Source organism: Manis javanica, chromosome 7 (assembly GCF_040802235.1).
Source record: "Manis javanica isolate MJ-LG chromosome 7, MJ_LKY, whole genome shotgun sequence".
Lineage (NCBI taxonomy): Eukaryota > Metazoa > Chordata > Mammalia > Pholidota > Manidae > Manis > Manis javanica.
Window position 1 is genome coordinate 31,410,759 of NC_133162.1, and position 24,495 is coordinate 31,435,253.

General features: G+C 35.7%; 1 protein-coding gene across 24 annotated transcripts in view; it reads right to left on the minus strand.

Moving 5' to 3' along the window:
- Positions 1-24,495, minus strand: part of ZNF518A (zinc finger protein 518A) — a 114,786-nt gene that overhangs the window by 62,437 nt on the left and 27,854 nt on the right. For 12 of the 24 annotated variants that reach the window (XR_012133097.1, XR_012133102.1, XR_012133099.1 and 9 more), the window contains exons 3-4: positions 16,725-16,776; positions 16,055-16,179 (exon numbers count right to left, since the gene is read on the minus strand). The exons of 3 other annotated variants lie outside the window; for them this stretch is intronic. Coding sequence is in view for 9 of the 21 variants with exons in the window: in XM_073240615.1 (XP_073096716.1) it covers positions 11,338-15,780 (4,443 nt within the window). In the remaining 12 variants the exon portion in view is untranslated. Of the gene's footprint in view, positions 1-2; positions 15,907-16,054; positions 16,180-16,724; positions 16,777-19,228; positions 19,365-24,495 lie in introns of those variants that run through there. 9 more of the 24 variants (XM_017674974.3, XM_017674997.3, XM_037015648.2 and 6 more) reach the window with 2 other exon arrangements.

Genomic DNA, 24,495 nt, shown 5'->3' on the forward strand with positions numbered 1-24,495 from the left:
AGTGGGAGAAAAGAAAAAGCTGAAGACCAAACTCAGGATTTAATAGAATTGCTGAGCTGCAAAGATAATTAAATGCTAAACCAAGACAGTCTGTTATGACAGGGTCAGAGTTCTAGTTCAGAAAACCTGACACCCTGATGGATGGGATGCATGTATGTGGGGATGAATGGTGGTGAATCCATCACTGGTGGTGAAAGCCACCAATTATTTGGCTTCCAAGACTCTAATGAGCTCACAGAGTCTGCAGAGGTGCCCCCTCTGATTAAGAATTAACACTGTGCCTGTGTGGGAAGACACTGCAGAGACCTATTCCCTGCAAGGTTACAGAAATACCCCTCATGATATGCCCCCACTTCTTGTCCTAGCTGCTAACACAATAACTAATGTTAACTTGCAGCATGAACCAGCTATGGATGTCCTAGGCCTACTGAGGGAGAAAAAGAATAAATCCTAAAGGAAATTGAAGAATTAGGTACCCTGTACTAACAGAAACTGGGGGAATATCATGGGTCTAGACAAACCCTGGCACATTGATAGCAACACTTAAGTCAGAAGACAGGGAGATCATAACAATTGGCAAGTCAGGGTGTCAGTCTACAGGGCTTGACTCACAGCTGAGGATAAAGTTAACAGAACATAGCATCCATTGAGTTAGAATATGGGCAGTCAGTAAGGGTGCTGCCTATAGATATAGATACACAATAGACAGATGATAGAGATATCCTTCCTTGTTCCAGTTTTTTTTCCTATCAGTGGATTAGAGAAGCCTAGTGACAATGACTCACCAGTGAGTTCCTCAGCCATCTAGCCCACCACTGTTGGCAGAAAACTTCTGGCATATGCATCCTACACCGAGCTTTTCTGCTGCCTTCCAGGTTAGTTTCTTGTTAACTGGCTCCAGCCCACCAGTGCTCACCAGCAAATTTCTCCCTCAGCCACCCTAGAGGCTCTAGCTTGGCCACATCCTCTAGTAAGTTCCTCTGCCACTCTCTTGGGCAGCTACTTGTGAACCAGTTCAAGGTTGCCAGCACCTTCCAGGGAGTTTCTTTAGCACTTAGCAGGCTGTTTATAGTAGACCAACTCTAGCTCACCAGCACCCTCCAATGCAATTCACAGCCACTGAATTTTGACTACCTACAGACCAGCTCAGGTCTGCACCCTCTAGCGAATTTTTTCACTATCATCAGCAGGATGAATGTACTTGTGGCAGCTACAACTTCAATAATGCCTAAATCTCAGACTAAGGGTTGAGGAGTCCTGTTTAAGTGCTTAGTTTCTTGTTTATTCTTCTGTCCTAGAAATAGTTGATTCCTGCATTTGCCATTTCTATATTCCTTAATATCCAATTTACCCCTTCTAACAGTTAAGCAACTTTGACTCGTTGTTAATTTTAATGGCATTATTGAGATGTAATTCATATACCATGAAATTCATCCACTTAAAACTACACAATTCAGTGCATTTTGCTACATTCAGAGTTGTGCAACCATCACTGCAATCTGTTCAGACTATTCTCACCTTAAAAAGAAATTCCATACTGATAAACAGACATTCTTCACTCTTCAACCTATCTCCATCCTAGTCAACCACTAGTCTATTTTCTCTATAGATCTGCATACTCTTGACATTTTATATGAATGGAATCATACAATATGTGGTCCTTTGTGACTGGCTTCTTTCAGTTAGCATATTTTCAAGGTTCATCCATGTTATAGCATGTATAAGTACTCCATTTCTTTTATTGCTGAATAATATTATAAATATATACCATATTCTGTTTGCCCATTCATTAGCTGTGGACATTTGAGTTGCTTCTACTTTTGGCTATTATGACTAACACTGTTATAAAACTGTGTACAAGTTTTTAAGTGGATGTGTTTTTTACATCTTTTGGATATATTATCTAGAAGTGTAACTGCTGTATCATACAGTAATGATGTTTAACAGTTTGATGGAATGCCCAACTGTTTTCCAAAGTGACTGCTCAATTTAACATACCAACCAATAATGTGTGTGTTTCTGTTTCTCATACTACCAGCACTTATCTTCCCTCTTTATTACCATACCCATCCTAAAGGGTATGTAGTAGTATCTCATTGTGGTTGTTTTGTATTTCCCTAATGACTAAAGATGTTAAGCATCTTTTCAAGCGGTTATGAGCTATTTTTGTATACCTTCATTCATGAAACATTTATTCAAATCCCTTGACCATTTTGTAATCAATTTTAGATATTCTGGGTACAGTTACCATGTCAGATATACAATTTGGAAATATTTTCTCCCATTCTGTGAGTTATCTTTTAACTTTCTTGAGTTCTTTGAAACACAAATATTTCATTTTAGTGAATTCTAATTTATCTACTTTGATTGCTTATGCTCTTGACGTCTTAAGAAATTATTCTATAATCCAAAGTCACAAAGACTTACACTTATGTTTCTTTCTAATATATTTTCATCATCTTATCTCTAACATTTAGGTCTTTGATCCACTTTTAAGTTTTATGCATGGTATGAAGTAGGTGTCCAACATTCTTTTGCACTTTCTTTTCCATCACTTGTTGTTATGCCAGCAGCATTTGTTAAGACTATTCCTTACACAATGAATTGTCCTGGCATTCCAGTAAAAAATCAATTGACCATTAATATATGGGTCTATTTCTGGACTCTCAATTCTAGTCCATTGACTATATTTCTATTCTTATGTCAGTACTACACCATCTTGATTATAATCACTTTGTAGTAAGTTTTGAAATGGGGAAATGTTAATTTTCCAACTCTATTCTTCTATCAAATTGTTTTGGCTATTCTGAATCCCTTGCATTTCCATATAAATTTCAGAGTAGTGTCAATTTCTGGAAAAAAAAAAACGGCAGCTGGAATTTTGACAGGGACTACCTTGAATCTGTGATCTGTTTGGGCAGTGTTGCCATCTTCACAATATTAAGTCTTCTAATCCATTAACATGGGATGTCTTTACATTTATTTTGGTCTTCTTTAACTTATTTCAAAAATGATTTGTACTTTCCCTGTAAAAGCCTTGCATTTCTTTGATCAAACTTATTTCTAAGTACTTTATTCCTTTAGATGCCACTATAAATGAAGTTTTTTTTCTTAATATCACTTTAGGGCAGTATTGCTAACATAGAAAAGTAAACTGATTTTCCCATTGATCTTGTATTCTGCACTCTTGCTGATCTTTTATTAGTTGTGAGTTTGTAGTTTTTTATTTTAGTGGATTCCTTAGAATTTTCCATATACAAGATTATATCATCTAAAAACAGAGATTTTTTAGTTCTTTCTTTCCCATTTGAATACTTTTCTTTCTTTTATTTGCCAAATTGCCCTGACTAGAACCATCAGTACACTGTTGGGTAGAAGCAGTGAGAGTGGACATCCATTCTTGTTCCTGACCTTAAGGGGAAAGTTTTTAGTCTTTCACCTTTAAGTCTGATGTTAACAGTAGCCTTAAGATAAAAGCTCTCACTCCTGGTAACAGAGGGAATAGAATAATCTCATCCATAAAGAATTATAGTGATTTGCCTTGACCATTCCAGTGGCTTTCTGTTTTTGTTTTGACCAGACTAGATTTTACCAGACTTGAACTTGGCCCAGAGCTAAAGCTGCTACCTAGGGACAGTGTTGAAAACATTAACAGGCAAATGCCTTGGTTGCTGCCACCTGAGGTGATAGGTTACATTTGAGGCAAGACTAACCAGGGAGGAAAGTGTGGGCAGTGAGATATCCATGAGGCCTTTGTCAAGCTACAGCATATTCCTGAGAATCTAGAGGGCCACATGCAAGGACAGGGCTGTGTGTGAAGGAAAGATCTAAGAAGGCCCTAAACTGTCACCGCTGAGTGACTCTAAGGCTCTGCCAAAGGCCAAGGCAGAGTTGTAAACTGCCTGGCTGAGTACTGAAGGTGCATCACAAAAACACAAACACACAGTTGGCAAACACTGGGTGAATTTTTCATCCTAGGTGTTTAAGGAAATGCATCCAATCATGAGCTGACCATTAAGCTAACATAACAGAGATACACATGACAAAGGATACAGACTTTACAGAATTAGTTCAGAAAAATTACTAGACAAACAACAACTTGTAGCAGCAAGTAAACCTGGGGAAAGGGTGGGGAGAAGATAAATAATCTGATTTTCAGATTTACCACATTATTTTAAACGTCTTGTTTTAAAAAAAAATTACAAAGCATGCAAAGAAAGAGGAAAATATGGTCCACTCACAGGGGAAAAAAAAGCAATCAATAGTAATCCTGAGAAAGCCCGGGCACTGGATTTTCTAAACAAAAACTTTAATTTAGCTATTTAAAATATGTTCAGAGAGCTATAGAAAACCATGTTTAAAGAACAAAAAGAGAATGATGTCTCAACCAATAGGGAATATAAATAAATAGAAGTTACAAAAAGAACTTTTAATTCCAGAATTTTCAATTATAGAGTTGAAAAATACAGTAATTAAAATGAAAAATTCACCAGAAGAGCTCAGCAACAGGTTTGAGCAGGCAAAAGACAAAATCTGTGAACTTATAGATCAGATGATGGCCAGTTTGAGGAACAGAAAGAAAAACAAAAAATTGAAGAGAAAGAACAGATCCTCAGACACCTGTGGGACACCATCAAGCAAAACAGCATATACATGTGTCTCAAAAGTACAGAGAAAAAAGAAAGCATCAGAAATAATATTTGAAGAGTAATAACTTCCTAAATTTGATGAAAAATATTAATCTACCAACCCACAGGCTCTAAGAACTCCAAATAGGGTAAACTCAAAGATATGTCACTTAGACATATCATAATCAAACTGTGGAAAGACAGAGACTCTTGAAAGCACCAAAGGTGACTCAACACATACAAGGAATCCTTAATAAGATTAATAGATGATTTCTCACCAGAAGCTATGAAGGCCAGAAGGCAGTGAGATGATATAGCCAAAGTGCTGAATGGAAAACACTATGAACGAGGAAATCTATATTCAACAAAACTATCCTTCCAAAAGGAAGGAAAAATTAAGACACTCCAGATAAACATTGTTAAGACTGTTATACAAAGAAATTTCAAAGGGAGTCTTTGAGGCTGAAAGAACACTCGATAGCAACTCAAGTCCACACAAATAAAGAACTGATAACATATAGTAATATGTGGTACATACATTTTAACACCAGACACCAGCATAGGTAAATATAGGTAAATTTAACACAAACAGGTAATTATAAGACAGAGTAAATGTGTTTATTTGTAACTTTTATGCCCTAATTTAAAAGACAAATGCATAAAGCAGTATTTATAAATCTACATTGATGGACACACAATTTAGAGATATACTTGTGACAATAACAGCATTGGGAGGAATGGAATTATATATGGAAAAGTTTTTGTTTATATTGAAATTAAGTTGATATTAATCTAAACTAGATGGAATAGATCAGTTCTAGAATATCTTCTAAGATTCTCTTTATACTTTTTTATCACCATCTTATCTTTTCATTTTTTATTTTGCTTCAGATTTCATAATCTCTATCAATCTATATTCAGGTTTACTGATTCCTCTGCCAGCTCAAATCTGCTGTGTCTCTAGTAAAATTTTCACTCTGCTTATACCTTCCAACTCCAGAATTTTCATTTAGTTCTTTTTAAAAGTAATTTCTATTTTCTATTTAAAGAAACATTGTCAGTATACTTTAATTCCTTAAATCTGACGTCTTTAGGTCTTCAAACATATAGTAGCTGTTTAATATTTATTCTCTAGTATAAATTAATGTTTCTATTGCCTGCTTCTTCCTAAGTGTCACACTTATCCTAAATCTTTGAATGGCTCTTAATTCTGTATTGAATACTGGGCATTTAAATTACATTGTAGCATCTCTGCATACTGGTCCTCCTCCCTCATTTTTGGACTTTGTGTATTTAGTGACTTGGCTGCACTAATTCAGTCTATTTCCCCCCCACAGTGTGCAGTGATGTTCCTGCTCAACTTGTTTCCCCTAATTTTTATCAGTAAGTCTGACTTCCTGAGGGTTATTTTTGAATCACCATTTAGTGATCAGCCACTGGTTGATCAGAGAGAGGTGTGCTTAAGCCCCCAAATAAATGAAATTTGAATCCTTTGCCATTGGATTTGCTGGTGGCTTGGAGACTGCTTTCACTATTTATGGAGTTTACAAGTCTTTCCCTACATTCAGTCAGGGACTTAAAGTTCAGAAGTTCCCTCTCTGGTTATTCCTATGTGGCTGCAGCCTTGAGCATGGACACTCTTTCTGATCACAAAGGATATCTGTGGTTTTATCCGGACTTTTTGTCTCTAAGCTTCTGGCTGGTATCTACTGATATCACTAGCAACTGTTAGCCTCCATTAGTTGCTAGTTCATTGCTCGTTTTCAACATTGTTCTGGGGTATAAAGTCAGGCCCCTTATAATTGGCAGTGTGTTGTCAAGACTTTGAAACTCACTACAACCCTCCCCTGAACAGAACCTCTTTGCCTCTGTGCTAGAGGGGTTCAATGGGCAGGGAGGTGAGGAGTGGGGGGTGGCAGGGTTGGGAAACTGGCTCTTCATTAAATGTCCCCCATATCCTCTGCTGAGTAGCTATTTGGGGGGATGGGGTAGGGCACAGGGGGAGAATGTCACCTCCAGTATGGATCTTTCATAGTAAGAATCAGAATATGGGACCTGCTAATGTTCACCAGCTGCTAAATGTACATAGGACAGCTCTTTGACCCCAGAAAGCTGGGAGAGATATAAGCTGTGAAAGTTCACCAGAGCACATATTTCACAACAGAGCTGTGTAAGGAAGGGGGACCGCACAATTCAGTAGCTGCCCTGCCTTATTTCTCTTTACATTACAGGAGTTGAGAGTGGGGAAATGGGCAACCACTAACCAACTGCCACCACCTACTTAATGGGACACAGGTATGGAAAATGCAATCTACCAAACTATATTTCATCTTACACCCAGAAACTTGTTTACCTCCCAGTTAGGTTTTGTGGTTTTTCTTTTGGCAGCTTCACAGATATGTTGTGGCTCTTAGTATAAATAGGTCTTTTATTGTTTCCCAACTGATTTTCAGTGTACTCCTTTCAATCCTTAAAATATTGAAATTGGGTCATTTACAAATAATATTTTGGTTTCTCCCTAAGTTTTTCATTTTGCTTTCCTGTTCTTTTACCTTGGCGACAACTGATGAAATAATTTATAATATTGAGTATCTGTGTTTCATTCCTTAGTTTGAAAGCAGCAATTTGGGGTGCAACCTGAACATAACAACCTTCACTTTTGGTTGAAGGCCTCTTATGTATTAAGAAAAGAATTCTTCTTTTAACATACTCAAAATGCCTTTACTATGAATAACTATTTTATGATAAGCACATTCTTGGCATTGACTAAGATCATGATTTTTAAAATTGATGTACACTATGTTAACATTTTTCCTACACTATTTACTCAAACTTTTACACTGCCATAACAATAATACTCACTTTTTAAAGCAAGGTCTTAAATTTTGGGCATTTATTAACAGACCTTCTAGACAGAGAACCACTCAAAAAACAATTCAAAGTAGACTTTATCAAACAAAACATCTCTTCCAAAAATACTATTTCTCAATTGTCCAGTTAGTAAGGGAAGCAACAATTAACACCAAAATCAAGTAGGCTGATCATATTTTAACTCTCCATTACAGAGAAATTTTTCTAATGCTATACTCTTAACTAGCAAGAAAAATGCCCTGAAAATTCCCCCAGCAAGTTTCAACAGATAAGATCCCCAATGGAATTCAAGGCACTTTGCTGAAAATATGGATCCTAAAAAATAGTCAAGGCAAGGAACAGGGTCAATACCCCAACATAAATGGGACATATCCCAAGTTCAGTAAGCAGATGTCAATAGTGGAAAGGAATCACTTAAATAAAAAAAAAAAAGTCAGCTGTATGGAAATAAACAATATTGTTTACACTGTACCTCCACTCTCACCCATCCCAAGAACTATATTACTTTTTCTGAACAGCTATTTCAAATCACTTAAAGAACTAGTATCTATTTCTCATGTAATGGACACAAATGCTCACAGCAATTGTTTGATCTCATTTTTAATTCCTCTGTAAATAGCATTAACCTTAGCACACAAATGACCTACTACTTTACCAGTAACCCTTTCCATCACATTTCTCTTCAACTTTTAAACGTGTCTACATTGGTAACTTGTTTTTATACTTGGTAAATTTACACAGTTGGCATACATAATAAAAAATTATCAAACTTCTGTTAAGAAAAATCCCACTCGAAGAGCAGACCTTTGAGAGAATTAAAGGAGTTGGTAAACTATTTGACAGGTCATTCAGCCCACTGCCCATTTTTAAAATGAAGTTTTATTAGAACACAGGCATCCTCATTCAGTTAGGTATTAGCGATGGCTTCTTCTGCATTATGATAGAGTTGTTATGACAGACTAAATGACCTACAAAGTTATTTACTACCTGACACTTCACTGAGAAACTCTGCTGACCCCTTAGTAAAACAAAATTTTTTTATAGAAAACGATTACAGTTCCATCTCTGCTATTAAATGCAGAAAATTAAACTATTTAAGTGAATGCCGAACAGTTAGGCTCATTTCAGTGGAGGTGGACAAATAGAAAACTATGAAATCAATTCCTGACCCAGAAGCTGGATTACAAAAATTAAAGTAATTCTTCCAGTTGTAATTAGAACCTCAAACTACTGAATATTCATATTTTTGAGAGCCATCTTTAGCTCAGTTTCAGCCAGGAAGACAGAAAAGAACAGAAGGCTTTGTTTTTTGATTTTTTGGCTCTGGCAATGAAGAGGCTCCAAGCAGGTTTGCCTCTTTCAGAATAACCTAAATTAATAAAATCAGAAAAGGCACTAATTAGAATATCTGAGGCATGAAGCTTTTTAAATTAGCTTTTTAAAAAACTTTCAGGAAAAAAGTATCAATCTCAAAGTAAAAAACATTTTTACTGGATGGCTATGGCTATTCTGAAATTTATTTTTATAGTGCTGTAAACATTGGCAAGATAATTCCTTCTATTTTCACTGAAGGTGATGCATAATAATAGCTCGAACCATAACAATAGTGTATCGGTTTTATTGCAGTTAGGGTAGTGGAGAGCCTAAGCTTCTTTATGCCTTTCCTTAACAGCACAGCCACAGTAAAACTATGGTAAATGTCACCATTTTCAAATAAAATTTCACCTATGATTTTAAGGGGGAAAAAACCCCACACTTTATTTTGCATAGTTGACTAGTATTAAAATAAACTTTGAAATCTAAGTATTTCCCATTAAATAAAATCCTCAATTTTAGCACAGTAAAAAAAAAATTGTGTAAACACAAACTTAAGATAAATTTAATTGAAAACATTCATAACAGAAGTTAACAATGCTTACCATTCTTTAAACACCATATACATTATTAATATATACTGTGTATTTGCAATCAACTCCATTCTTAGGCTCAATTTAATAAACACAATTATAACAGGTTTTATACAAAAAATACTTCACTAGGAAAGTAGACAAACTGCACAAAAACAGTACACGTATAATGTGCATAGCAAGACAGCTTGAAGCATGTATGTGTATGGCTTTCTTTAAAATAGAACTACTGGGAGAATGGCCCCATTTGGGACCTACTGTTACAGTTGACATATGTAAACTGTTTCACATCTTTGAGGCACTTGCTAACAATAGTGTTCAATCCCTGAAAAATGAGTTTACCCAGAAAAAGAAAACTGTACATCTAAAATAAAAACCAAGAAAATAACGTGGGTAAAGTCTCATATATTCCTTTTAAATTAAGCGTTTTATTAGTGCATGCACAGAACTGAACTGAAAGAAAATAAGCTTTTTATGTCAAAAGTTTCTGTGCAAAATTTACATAACTGAAAGATACAAAAATATGTACAGGTTTAAATTCTGTTATATACAGAAAAGAAGCCCTGAAGTTTTCAATGAAAATGTCCCTTCACACTCATAGTAACAATGTAACAAAAAATGATGTAGAATTTTGTAATACAAAATCTCCATTATACAATGACCCAAGAAAATTTTAACCAAACTCACATGGTGAAAAGTTTAAATAGATGATTCTGTTATCACCAAAATATCCATTTTAAAACTCTTATCAATTGGGCATATCCCCTAGGAAACTGTCCTGACGTTCATGCACTGCCACTGAGAGCAGTATTTAATGCTTCTTCATTTTCAACTACCAACAATCAGTAAAAAGTCTGTGTTGGGTTGCCAGACATATTGAAAAGTTGCTGACAAAAATGGTTTGTCACAATGTGGACATTTTCAGATAGTAATTAAACACAGATGCAAAAATATATTTGCTTTGCTAATCTTGCTTCAAAATATTGTTTCTGTAGAATAATTTTTATTTTCGAGAAAAGCCATTCCCTTGAAGTGCTCCTATGTTCCACTTTTTTAAAGGGAAGGCAACCAAGAAAAAAAATGGCCGTTTGATCTGTAGGAAATAAAAATTAAAATAAAAAAAGTATCATTTTCTGCCAAAGGCTCTCTAGAAATGTAATCAAATTCAGGAAAATGTTCAAGTTCTTTGACTGGAATTCAAAACTCAACCAAGAGAGTTTAGTTCTTCTCTTGAGATTACCATGTACTGCAATGCTTCATTTAGAAAAAACAAATTATCTTGAAAGGGTGTTCCAATTTGACATATATACAACTTAAAAGAGAAATATTTACTTGTCAAATGTCAAAAATTCTTTTCAAACATCATGAGGTGTTAACTGTATTGAGTTAAATGCACTCTCAAAGGAGCGTAATACCCTTCCAAAAAACTATATATATTTAGCAGATGGAGAGTAAGTTCTTTACCCAAGCTCGCCTGGTTTATCTTCACAAATGATGAGAAACTTCTTCAGCCCCATGGTGAAAGAGCTCTCCATCTGCAGAGGAGCTATACTCTACAGATTTATAAGGCTGGTGGAGGAAGAGAGGGTATGGGGCTGTTAGCCATTACCCTCTATTAAGTCACTAAAGAACTAAATTGGGAGAACTGTTTCATCAAAATTTTCTTTAGCCCTAACTTCACAACACATTTAAAAAAATTAGGTCAAGGTACATCTGTGCTGTGATTAGTTTCTTTCAAAACATGTATGCAGTGATAGCATTTTCAAATATCACACATAAAACTTCTGCTCTTCCAGGGAAATATAACCAATTTTTAAATGTTTAATTTCAGGTACTATATTGAAGTAGAAAATGTCTGCATGAAGGTAATTCAACCCACTGTTTTCTTTTAAGATAATTTTACTTTTCTTTTCCTTGGTAATTACAGTAAATTACTCTAATATATTCCAATCACGAGTAGCTTCCATTAAATGTCTCTGCCCATGACCAGCCCAAGCATCCTGATTGTCAAATACTCTACCACAAAACCAACAGTTAAATTTAGCCTTCAGAACATTTTCAGAGGTAGTTTTCACAATCTGATAATTGTTTTTACTTGTCTTTTTGAGTGTTAGTTTTAGCACAAATCTTTCTTTCACAGAACTAACAGGTTTAAATGGTTGGTGCCTCTTGGGAAAGTCATCATAAGCTGTTTTAGAAGGGTTACAACAAACTGGTTTCAGTAGAGCATTGATAGTTCTTTTTGACAATGAAACTTTAAGTACACGTCCATTATATTTCGCAATAGTTTTCATTACATTTGCTACTTCTGGTGCATCTGCATCAGGATGATTCAAAACTACAACTGGTTGGTTTCTTCTAGGACATTTCACAAGCTGTTTAGAACTAAAGGGGAAAAGCTGTAAAATTCTGACTGTATCTTTTGAAAGCCTAGGTCTGCTAAATCCAAGTGAATCAGGGACGGCTTCAGGTTTAGCCTTTTCTTTACACTTTCTATGTAATGTTGCTTTTTTTCTTGGAGGTTCTTGGTAACTATCCCTACACTTTCGTTTGCAGTTTCTGTTTCTAGATACGAAGGCAGTTTCAGAATCGTTACTTCTTACATGAGTTTTTATTCTTGAAAAATTTTTTTTGGACGTCTTTTTTCTATTGAAGCTTCTTTCAATTGTACAATTTGTTTTGCACCTTAATACCCTGGCTTCTGAATGGTCACCGATACACACTGGCTGCTCCGAAGATTCTGGGCATGTTGCAGAAGTTATCACAATTTCATTTGCTGGCATCATATCTAGCAAGGGTAAGGCATCTCTAGAAGATTCTGGCTCTTTCTGTTCTCCTCTTGTAGTGTGACTAGATGGTACACTGTCTTTCTGCAATAAGGATGCAGAGTTGCTTACTGATAGATTAGCAGCAGTCACATTCAACACAGGATTAAAGATTTTCAGCAATATTTTTTGTGGTGTTCCTTCAGGTTTCTTTGGCTGTATATTTTGATAGTAAGAACTACTTTGGACTAATTTAGGCTTAAGCAGCTCAGTCTTATTTGGCATCACACACTTGAAAAAAACAGCTTGTTTGCCATCAGGCAAGAGGGTATAAAGATGTGGTTTTGGAAAAATTTCATCCTGCTGTTTTCCTGAATCCAAGATACCCAACTTAGTGCCCAGATGCTCAGATGTTATGTTAGGTGTAGGAACAGCTTTCACTGAAGAACCTGCTGATGTTTTAATAACGTAAGGGCCTTTTAATGGCAAAGTATTTTCTGAGCTACTTTTCATGCTCAAACAACTGCCAATGCTAGAACAAAGTGCAGGTGTCAGACAATTACCGTTTGGTTCTACCTTTAAAAAAGGTGTGCAAGGCTCCTTAGTTGTAGTTCCACAAGCTGAAGCATTCTCAGTTTTGACAGTGGAAACACCTTCAAGTTTCCCGTTATTAAATGTTAAAATCATCCCAGGTTTCTTGTTTAAAAGAAGAGAAGCAGGTACACCTTGTGTATTAACGAACGGAAGTGGGCTTCCTGAAACAACATGTAGTCCAGGCTTGTTAGCAAAATGCAATGGTACAAAAAAGCCTTTTGGAGTCTGAACAAATATAGCTTTCTTTGGTTCTGAATTTAGAAGTGGAGTCTGCCTGTGTAAAGAACCTAAATTTTGTGTAGTAGCTCGTAGTTTGTCTTTTACAAGCTGCTGTGTTATTATTGCATCTGACTGAGTCTTAAGTAATGTGCCAATCCCTGAAATTCTAGGTTTCTTCTCTGAATCTCTCACCTCCTTTGACACTGACATCACTTGTTTTTCTTTTCCACTACATTTTAAATTCAGATCATGTGTAGGCACATTAATCCCCACACTACCAGGTGGAACTGGGATGACGCCTTGTATTTTGAAGTCTTTTGAAGAATCAACTATTTTGCCTTCTCCAGCATGTTTCTGAAATGACTGGTCACAACGAAGTGGCAGGTCATTATTTGGATCGTTACTAGGGTCTTGTTTTACATCAGATTTTACATTTAGTACATCCTGAAGTAACTGGTTTACTTCAGGTGGCAAAAATTCTGATGCCTGTTTGCTCTGGAGAGAAAAAACAGATGTGATTCTAGGCATCACAAGTGACTCATCACTAGAAATGTCATTCCACTTAGACTTTCCGCTCTTGCTCTCTAAATTTTTACTTTCATTGGTATATAGGTTTTGTCCATCAATGTTCTGTCCTTCTGAAACACAATGTTCTTTAATTTCAGCTTGAGCTTTAAAAGTTCCATCTTTAGTATGTGAAAAGCTAATAGATGTTACCAGGCTATCTGGATTTGAGCTCTCCTTCCTCACTAGTGATAAAAATGATTCATTTATTGGTTGTTGAACAACTGTCTTGCTTGATGAAAATTCTCTTTGAGGGTTTTCACACACAGCTGTTCCTGAAAACCTATGGCATTTATTAGAATTATTCATTTTGGAGTAATTATGAAAAGGTAATGATCCTTGGTTGGAAGATTCAACAGGTGACTCAGAGTTGACATAATTAATGCAGTAGTTGTGCATATCTCCACTGTTGTATGCATTTGGTTTGGTATTACAGCTGACTTTATCTGGACTTTTAATGGCAGTACCTGATACCTCAGGATGACTCTGAGTAATACCGCTTCCCTGTAAGTCAACACTGTCTCTTGTTTCAGCTTTTGTGGTCAAATTCCCTGATATGGTAACGAATTCTGATGTTGGCAAGGAAGATACACTTTTTTCATCTTCCACTGTTTGAAGCATCTTACTCATTTGCGATAGCAAAGTCATTTCTTTTCCTGATGTTACTTTCCCTGAAAATAAAGGAGATGAACATGAAAATGGAGTTGTTGTTTTCATGTAAACTGTGTCACTTAACTCAGCTGTTACTCCTGTTAAAAATCCAGTGGTGTCCAAAGTCTGGGGCTGCAAATTAGCAGTACTGTCTTTTGCAGCACCTGACTGTGAGCCCGGTGAATATAAATTCTGTTTATTAGTAGGCAACAGTTTTATTACAATATGCTGTTTTCCATCCACCATCTTAAAGCCCATAAACTTAGCACTATAGTTAGCAGGAATTGTTATTCTATTATTTTTCACTGTTAATACTGTAGGTCCTTGCACAACAGTCTTCAAGAAACCTGAAGTAAAACCTGATCCCTCTGATTCATCTCTATTACTTTGCGCAGTAGACAGAAGAGTTGGCTTTTCAGATTCTAACTCCGCAGGTTTATCATTATTCTCACAATGCAGTCTTTCATCTTTTTCTTCATTTAAATGTTCTTGAACAAGATGACTGTGGTCTTCAGATTTAGCTTGTGTGTTGTTCACCTTTTTAAGCACTTGACTGTTTTTTTCTATACATCTGTCACTTCCATTGTTGATTTTCTTTTGTTTCCAGAATGTCTTCCTTGATGCACCTATTTTGTATCTTTTCAGTATTAGCTTAAGTCCTGCTGAAGTCTTTGCCATCCTTTTTTCATTTATGTCTTTTTCCAGTTTTTCTTTTGCATATAAATGTTCTTTGTGCAAAGTTATAACATGTCTTATAAGATGCTCTCTCTTAGTGACACCATAGCTACAATATTGACAAGTAAAGGGAAATGTGCCAGAATGACCATGAAGGTGCTTCTGAAGCTCTCCTTTGGTAACACATACATGATGGCACTTACCACATTTATAATGGCTTTCATTATGTCTATGAATGTGCTGAACAAATGTGCCAACATCTTGAGTGGAGAATTTGCACTTTTCACATTGAAAATTACCATTAACACAATGTGTGGATGTAAAATGTTTTGTCAAGTCTAGTAAAGTATATACAATTTCGTTGTTACAAATGTCACATTTTACTAAAGTGCTTCTATGTGTTCGTCTGTGTTGTTTAAATACCTGGAAGTCATTTGCTGAAAAATTGCACATTTCACAAGGATATGAAGGTAATTCACCATGGTGCCACATTTGAAAATGTTTCTGCAAATCATTTGGGCTATAGCGAATGCTATCTCGGCATTTTGAACAGTTGAAATTGAGTATTTTTGCAGACATTTTTAAACTCTCCTCTTCACTTCTCTTAGAATTATGGAGCAACATACACTCCTCTATACAGCTTACAGTCTTTATATTGACAGATTTTCTTGCAGTCTGTGGCTTAAGCTGAAATAATTTTCTGTATTTGTCAACTTCATGTTTCAACAGGACTTCACTTGGAATATTTATCTTCGGCAAATCGATTTTCATGTTTTTTAGTTCATAATGAATATTATTTTCTGAAATTTTCGGTTTAAGTACTGATCTGATAGCATCAACTATCTCATTTTTCATGTACGTAGTTTGTTTTTCATCAAACAGTAACTGTTTCTGTTCAGATGGCATGATTTAACAAAAAAATCCCAATTTCTTTTTTTCTCAAAACTCCTGAAGTTACTTGTAATTTAAACAGGAAACAATACTGTGCTGAGACATCTTCAAAATACCAGGATTTTTCCCAAATTAACTCACCTAAAATCAAACAGAGTTGAAATTTTCATCACAAAAGTATAGGTAAATTTTGTATTTTTAAATTCATTTTGACACAAAGTAAGAATGTTGATCAAACAAATAAATAAAAGATATAAAAGGTCTCTTAAGTATTTTAGGAACAGCTTACCAAGAAGTAATAGTTTGAAGTATAAATAACACCAATCTGGAAATCAGGAAATAGAAGCTTTACTTCCAGCTCTGCTCTGTGACACTGGGTAAGCTTCAAATTTCTCTGCACCACAGTTTCTTCATCTAAAGAAACCACAATTGGGTAAGTGCCCTTAAGCCCAAAGTTTTTTTTATATTAAGTTGATACAATAATTTTTAAACAAGAATATTTAATATCTTAGTAAGAACCATAAAAACTAGTTCCAGTTACACACATGTGGTTCCAATTACACACATTAACATTCTCACTTGTTTAGCGGATACCATAGCCATTACTTTGAAAATTTCAACTGACTTCTCTCCAGATTTTCTATTTCCTTAGTGCCTCAGGGGCCACTGATGTTTAAAATAAAAGTTTTCATTTAACAACACCAAAAAGACATCTGCTCTCTCAAGTTATCATTACTAACTGATTAAACAAAGAAAAAAGAAGAGATTAAAAGGTAGAGTCCATTCTCCGTGGTATTGCTCAAGGCCACCCCTACTACCTTTCTGGTTCCCCACCATTCAACTGGCTTTTTATCCATAGAACTCAGGCATATGGCAACAAGGAAATCCTTGCCATATCAGAATGCACCCATTCTGTGTACCCACCTAATGTACGTGCCTCCATTAATTCAAACACTTACTTGTCTGTGTTACTCTAGACAAGCCTCAATCTCTGTGTCTTAATTTCTCCATCTACAAGTGGAGAAAAATAGAAATAAATTAGTACTTCCCCTCTTTCACAGGGTTGTTGTGAAGATTAAATGAGAAAACATATGTAACAGTATCCCGTAAAGTGCTATACAAATTGTAGCCACCATCATTTTATGTGATTACCATGTATGAGACACTATGATTCAAACTGCAGAGGAATAAAAGTAGTAAAGTAATAAGATGTCACAATATACTGGTGAGATTGAAATCGAATTAGTGAAGTTTCGATAGTAGAAATATAACAACATTTTCTTAATTTTCTGATCTTAAATATGTATACAAATAATAGATAAAACTAGAAAAAGAAAAGTGTAAATCACTTGAACCTTCAACCATAATGTTTATAAAAAGGTCTCAGCTTTAATTTTCAATTAATTGAAATAACTAGGAACTTCAATGTTTTAGAAATCCTTTGAGGGAATATAATCAAATTAAATCACTACATATTAAGAGATCCCCCCCCTTTTAAACTCTTATTTCCTATGCTGTACTTTTCAACCCTGTGACTTTTTCACTTTATAACTGAAGTTTATATTTATACTCCTTTATCCCTCTAAGTTTATATTTATACTCCTTTAGCCCTTTTAATATTTCTCAAGCATGGTACTTTTGGTTAGGTCTAAGACACATTCGTCAATATTCTTCTTTATGTTAAACTGATAATGACTTCATTAGAAGGGTACCAGTTTACTGAATTTCTTTTACATATTATGTCTAATTAAGTAAATTTTATTTACTTTTTTTTTACTATATTATTTAAAGCTAAATGTAAAAACTTTCTCTTCAAAAGTGAGAAAAATAATAAATGGCTAGAAAAAAGTTCCGTGATACCTGGTAGATACTCCAACTGAGATGATTTACACAGTGTCACATTCTCAACAGTGACAAGTGTCATAATCACCTATGACGTTTGCACCATACCAGATTCTGAGGGTAGAATCCAAACATGTGAAACTTTTTAAGCATACCCAGTAATGGTCCTTCTCTGTTTGCCAGAATACCATATTGTGGTCATTCTGGATCAATACCCAAGTTTTTGCATTACTGTATATAATCAAGAGGCAATAGTATCATGGATTTCATTGCAAACAGCAAATTGCTTCTTATTATGATATTACATGTGTCCAAAAATATATGTGCAATGCTAAAAAATTAGATTTTTATATTATTTCTAACCACCATAATTCCATTTCAAAATTATCTACACAATTTAAAATATTTATTACAACATATCCCAAAGTCCAACAATCAGTATAAAAATATGATTTTTAAATAACTCAGTAAACTAACACTTACTAATAAATAACCTACTATGAATGAGTTATTTTGATGGGAGCTTTGCTAACGATTCAAAACCATGGACTATAACCTGCAATCTAAAGGATGAGGCATGACATTTATTATTAATACATTACTTAGATCTGACCATCCAGCAACCTCATCCTTCTAGTACACAAAGAATAGAAAATAATTAAGTAGGATGCATGGCAGCCAAAACTGATACCACAAACTTCACCCACTAAAGTGCATGTTCCTTCTTCATAAGCAAAACAATTTGATAAAAGGGACCACCTTTTTGAGAAATTCACTTAGCTCTTTCTTAAGTTTGATAACTACTAAGTAATTAATGTTGAATGCCAACATTTCTTACATTTCATATATGGCATATATAATACAATATTAGGGTAGTTTGTATATTTTAGGTAGTTTGGGATTTGTTATTTACCCTCAAATTTTAAGTTTGGAGAATCTATTTTGTCTTTATGTTCAATCTGTAGTATGTGGAAGCAAAGATACTTGGTAGCAAATTATACTAGGGTTGCTACCTATAGGCAAAAAATTTGTTATGTTGTGAGTATCTCGCATGACATAAAAAAAGGAAAGAAGAATTATAATTTTCATCTTCCAACCTATTAGTTAATGCTCTTTTCATATAGTCCAATCTCTACACCACCAACAAAGATGACTTATCTTAAATCTCCCATTTAAACTGCTACTTTCTACAGATGTACTATTACTTCACAAGACCACCAACATGTCACTGACCCTTGAAATAACACCATTTGTATGAAGTATGACTGGCCCTTTAAAGTAACCTAGGGAGTTTCCTGCATCAAGATGGCAACTTAAACCATTTGATTTCTCCCCTCCCCCAACTGCCCATTGAAACATAAATGAAAAAATTTAATAAAGAAAGCCCATCCCACAGAGGGGCTATAAACTAGAAAAACATTCCATATACATATGGCAAGGTGTTTAGTGGGACATGATCCAAAGAGAAGAATGAAAACAAACCCTGACTCTGCCAAGCACCAATTTCAAAGAGGAAATCCACTGGGGGATGTTCATTCAGCCAATTATGAGTATCTATGTATTATGCCCTACACACGGAAATGCAGGACATAATTCCACCCACTCCTTCCCCTTTACATACCTAGGGAGAGAAAGATCATGTGGAGCCCTTTGGAGTAAAAAAAAGCTCAGGCTGAGGTATGAGGAGGAAGAGAATAAAATCCAGAGCTTTGAGCTGGGTCCGGAGGCCAGACAGAGTTGGGAGTTGCTAGCACCAGCTATCAAGAAATATGTAAAGAGGAAATTATTTCTGAACAAAGATAAATCTTCCTATATCCATGGCTATATTCTTCTGCTTAAAGAGTGTTGTGCTTTCTCCATACATGTAAATAAGGACCTCTAAGCTATGAGAAAAAATTACATGTAACTTTCCCCCTTCTTCTTACTAAAAAAATGAGAAAATCTTGGTTTATTCGCTAAGAATTCATCCCAACTACTGACAGAAAAGATGAGCAGGCAGAACATCACTAGATGCAGTAGCTCAAAAAAGGGAAAATACTCTGAACACTCAGAGAAACCTCTCCCCCATTTTCAAAAAACAGTGACTATATTAAAGTTATTGCAGGAAAAAGGGGAGAGCTTAGAAAAAAAACAAGTAATAATTGGCAATCTCAGTTAAGACCCGAGATCACATCCTGAAAATAACATACTGCCACGAAAGAGAGAACAAAGTAGATGAAGGAGAAATAATGATTTTGAAAACAAGATAAAAGAAGTTTTTAAAAAAGACTTCAATTTTCAAAATCAAAAGCTCCCCAAATGCCAAGCAAGGTTATTAGAACTTATCCTAGTAAAATTTTTTAGTGTAAAAGATAAAAGTGAAATGCTACCAAAAACCAAATGTATTTGATTTTTCATCAGCAATACCAACTTGAATTAAACAACATTTTACTCACAATTCCAAATACTAGGAGACAATGGAATAATATTTATAGATTTCTGAGGGAAAAGGATTAACCCAAGAATTACTTCTGTACCCAGGAAAACTCTAATATATGAGGGAAAAACACAATTTTAGATATGCAAAGATGCAGAGAATATACTACATATGTACCCTTTTTGGATAAAAAGTTTCAAGTACTTCAGCAAAACCAAATTTCCACAAGAAAAAAACAACTAAAAAGGAAATAATGTGATACAGGAGAAGTATCTGTCAACAATAAAATCTACAAAGAAACAAATATAAATATTTTGTTAATACAGTTAAGAAAGAAGACTGGAGAAGGGAAACATTTAAAACATGACAAATGTATAGGAAGCCCTTAAAGAAAAATTAACAATGGATACAGGAGAGGTGACAATACCAAGAAAATGCAGATGTTCAGAAGATAAGTAGTAAATAAACCTTGCAGACCCAAGAAAACTTAATCCCAAGCAGATTGTGGGGAAAGCTAAGAACTCACTTCAAAAGCCTTCAAACTGGTAGCACCAAGCAACTATGAATGGGAAGGGAGGAGAAAGCTAAATTAAACAAATTTGGAGAAAGCTCCTTGAATTCTGGTTAGATGCTAAGATTCCCTTCCCCACTCCATCATGCTAGGTAACTGTTATTCCCCACCAGTGCAGAAGTCCAGAGGCATATTCTCTGCAGAAAAGTAAAACAGAATCTATGAAAAGGGGAGAGCAGACAACACTGAGACAGTGTGTACCACACCAAAAGCAAGAGGATTAAATGACAATGTGTGGAGCGTGTGTGTGTACTACTAAAAAAACAAGGTCTGTGGATGGTCCATGAACCATTTGTCACTAGTCTATGACAAGATATATAGAGAGAGACTGAGGGCAAGCACTTAGAAACTATTCAGCAACTTTACAGAGCTAACTTTCTATCTGGTGAATCTAACAAGAAAAATTAATGTATTTTGTGTTTTCTAAGCCTTCACTTTTGATACTAGAGGCACAATAATATACCAATGATAGGAACTGAAGCTGACACAACCTTTATAAAGAACAGTTTGTTATACATAGTTAATTGTACTTATTAAAAATATTATAATTAAAATATATATATATATATATATATCTGGGAAGAAAATACAGAACTTGTAATTCACTTCTTAATAATGTGTCCTAAAAGTAATAACCTGGTATGTTCACTGCAGCATTGTTTACAAAATCACAAAAGTAAAAATAACTAAATGTCCACCAATAAATTATAGTACTTTCATTCAGTGGAATACTACTCAATTTTAGAAACAGTATTGTAAACCCACATTAATAAGAAGATATCCAAGATGCAGTAAGTGAAAAAAACAGAAAACAGAAGACATACATTTAACTTCTTCAAATACACAAATAGAGAATGGATGGATAAACAGACATGTGGACCCATGTAAACTCACAGTAAAAAGTCAGTAATACACACACACAAATGTTTATAGTGACTACTGGTTATCCTTATGTTGGTTTTTCTTAATGTTGTTGAATCACTATGGCCTATTAGCATCCTTCCTTATCAGAGCACAAGGGAATAGCTTATATTTGGATGTAACAATAACGACAATCTTTGCCTCTAGACCACACTGTTAGGAAACTTATCAGAAAGTGGCATAAAGTGATGTGAATTCTGAAAATTCACAAACAAAGCAAGTGACTGTGTGGTAAACCAACTGAACTTTTCCTGATTAAACTTAAAATAGTAAACTTGATACCAAAAATTGATGAATGTTTAGACTAAAGGTAGAGAAGAAACCAAAACAAAATCAGTATCATTCAATATTGCACTCCTTATATCAACACACAGGTATCTAATCACACCACTACAGAAAAGACTAACAACAGCCACAATGTTAATGGCAAGTACAACATTCAGAGAATGAAAAATTATTCTATTAGATGTCACTCATGCTATATAAATTCACACTACGGGAAGAGATTTCTTGTTTATGATTAATTTGTGAGCCATGAGTTTACCTAAAAAGTAAGTAAAGAGAGTTGGCACCACAGAATAGCAGTTATACATGCAGTGTTGTTATACAAAAAAAAAAAAAGAAAAGTTGCATCTATTTTACAGAGAAAACAAATGGCACTCGGCTAATAATGTGCTTCTTGATCTTGGTACATTGTTAAAAGAAAAAGTAAAAATTGTAACATCAACCAAAATTTGACTATTTTTTCTATAGAGATATCCCCTAGTTTTTTGAAAGTTCATGTTACATGACTTCATTTTTACAAAAGACCATGTTAGTACCTGATCTAGTTAGTACAAAAGAAATCTGAAGAGAAATGTTCGCTTTTATGTAAAGGCAAAAAGCAAAAATAGCACTCAGCACTTGTTTTGCAGCAAACCATCTTGGAGGCAGCATGCATCCAGTGCAGTGACAGTGACCCCACTAAACTCCTTCCCCAGGCTCTACATTCAGTTTCAGTGTCAAGCTGCCATAGCTTTGAACAGTGTCTGTACACATCTGTGCTTTATACCAATTTATTTTGTGCATGTGTTAGCAGGATGTGCCCTGAATTATCAAAAATGCCTAAGAGAGGTTATTTTTTGAGTCTGAGAATGTGCAAAATTTTTTCCATATAAATTAATGGCAATTGCTTCTTCATCACTTCACTTCTTCACTTAATGCCATTTCAACTTACTAAGGGTTTCATAGCAATGCTCTACTTTCAGATAGCAACACAAGCCTGTATATGATAAAAATAAATGAACAGAAAGTATAATGTTGAAATATTTTTGCATCACCTAAGCATATTATTCTGTAATAGTGTTATGTGATAGAATTTTATTTAGAATTTTCTTTTTTGATGCTATCTTTAATACTTTTGGTATTGGTATTGTTATTGGGGAGAATTTCTAAAATGAATCAGAATGCTTTCCACTATTTCATCTGCTGGAGAAAAGTCCACTAAACATGAGAATTGTCTGCTCCTTAAAATTACATAGACTGGATAAGAGAAAAGATGATAGCACGAGTAGTATGGCAGAAATCTCCTCCCAAAACCACATATATTTTGAAAATACAGCAAATACAACTATTCCTAAAAGAGTGACCAGAACTAACAGTACACCAACCAGTCTACAGTATCTGGGAGAAGTCAACATCTCACAAAAAGGGTAAGGTAAAAAATGGTGACCCGGCAGGACCTGAGCACTACCCCCATTCTAGCTCACCAGAGGGAGGAAACAAATCAGAGCGGGGAGGGAGTGGAAGCAGAGGACTGCTAAACCCAGCCCTAGAAATCTACGTTGGAGCACAGATCCACAATGCATGGTGCTCTGGAGAATAGAGGGGCTGAAAAGCAAAGTGTGAGACTAAGACTGCAACAGGTTCCAACAATTGGCTGCCCTGGGACAAAAGGAAAGCAGGCACTTTAAGGGATGTCTCAACAGTCAGAGGGCTGCAAAAGGGGCAAGGATTTAGGAGAAGAAACAGGTGGACAAAATCATCCTGGCATACTCAACCCAGTAGGCTGGAAACTTTCAGGAGCTTCAGGTGCTCAATCTCCCTGGTTGGCAATGCACCCCTGAGGCCTCTCACCACTACAAGCAGCCTGCCGCTCCTTCCTGCCCATCAGCACCTAGGTGCAAACCAACTGTCTCCACCATTGCTGCAGACGAGCCAGAGGGCAGCCCCGCCTACAGCAACTACACAGCTTAATGCAGAGGCTTCTCCCTGTGCCTGGCTAACTAGCCCAGACCTAGAGGCTACTTCCTGCACCCAGATGACTGGCACAGACAGTGGAGACAGGTGCTGAGACTGGGAGCCATGAAGGGGCTTTGTTATCGTGGTGGAACCTGCACTGCATGCCTGACACCTCCGCCATCACCCTAGGCCATCCCAAGGGCGACGCTGCCCAGGCAGTTTAGGGGACTAACTCAGGGATCACTCCCTGCATGCGGTTAAACGGCACAGACAGTGGAGAAGGGCATGGCAACCGGCAAGCAGGAAGGGACTTTGTTCTCCCAGCTGACACCCGTGCCACTTGCCGGTGACCACTCCTATCACTCCAGGACTATAAAAAGACAGAAGAACCTTGTTCAATCCAAAATCCCTCAAACACCAGAAAGAGGGCTCAATGAGACTGAAATCACTAATCTTCTTGAAAAAGAATTCAAAATAAAAGTCAAAAGCATGCTAATGGAGCTACAGAAAAATATTCAAGAGCTAAGGGATGAATTCAGGAGGGAGGTAACTAAAATGAAATAAACAATGGAGGAATTTAAAAGCAGATTAGGTGAGGTGGAGGAAACTGAATGGAATAGAAGTCAGAAGACAGGAATACAGAGAAACTGAGGCAGAGAGAGAAAAAAGGATCTCTAGGAATGAAAGAATATTAACAGAACTGTGTGACCAATTCAAACAGAACAATATTCACATATAGGGGTACCAGAAGAAGAAGAGA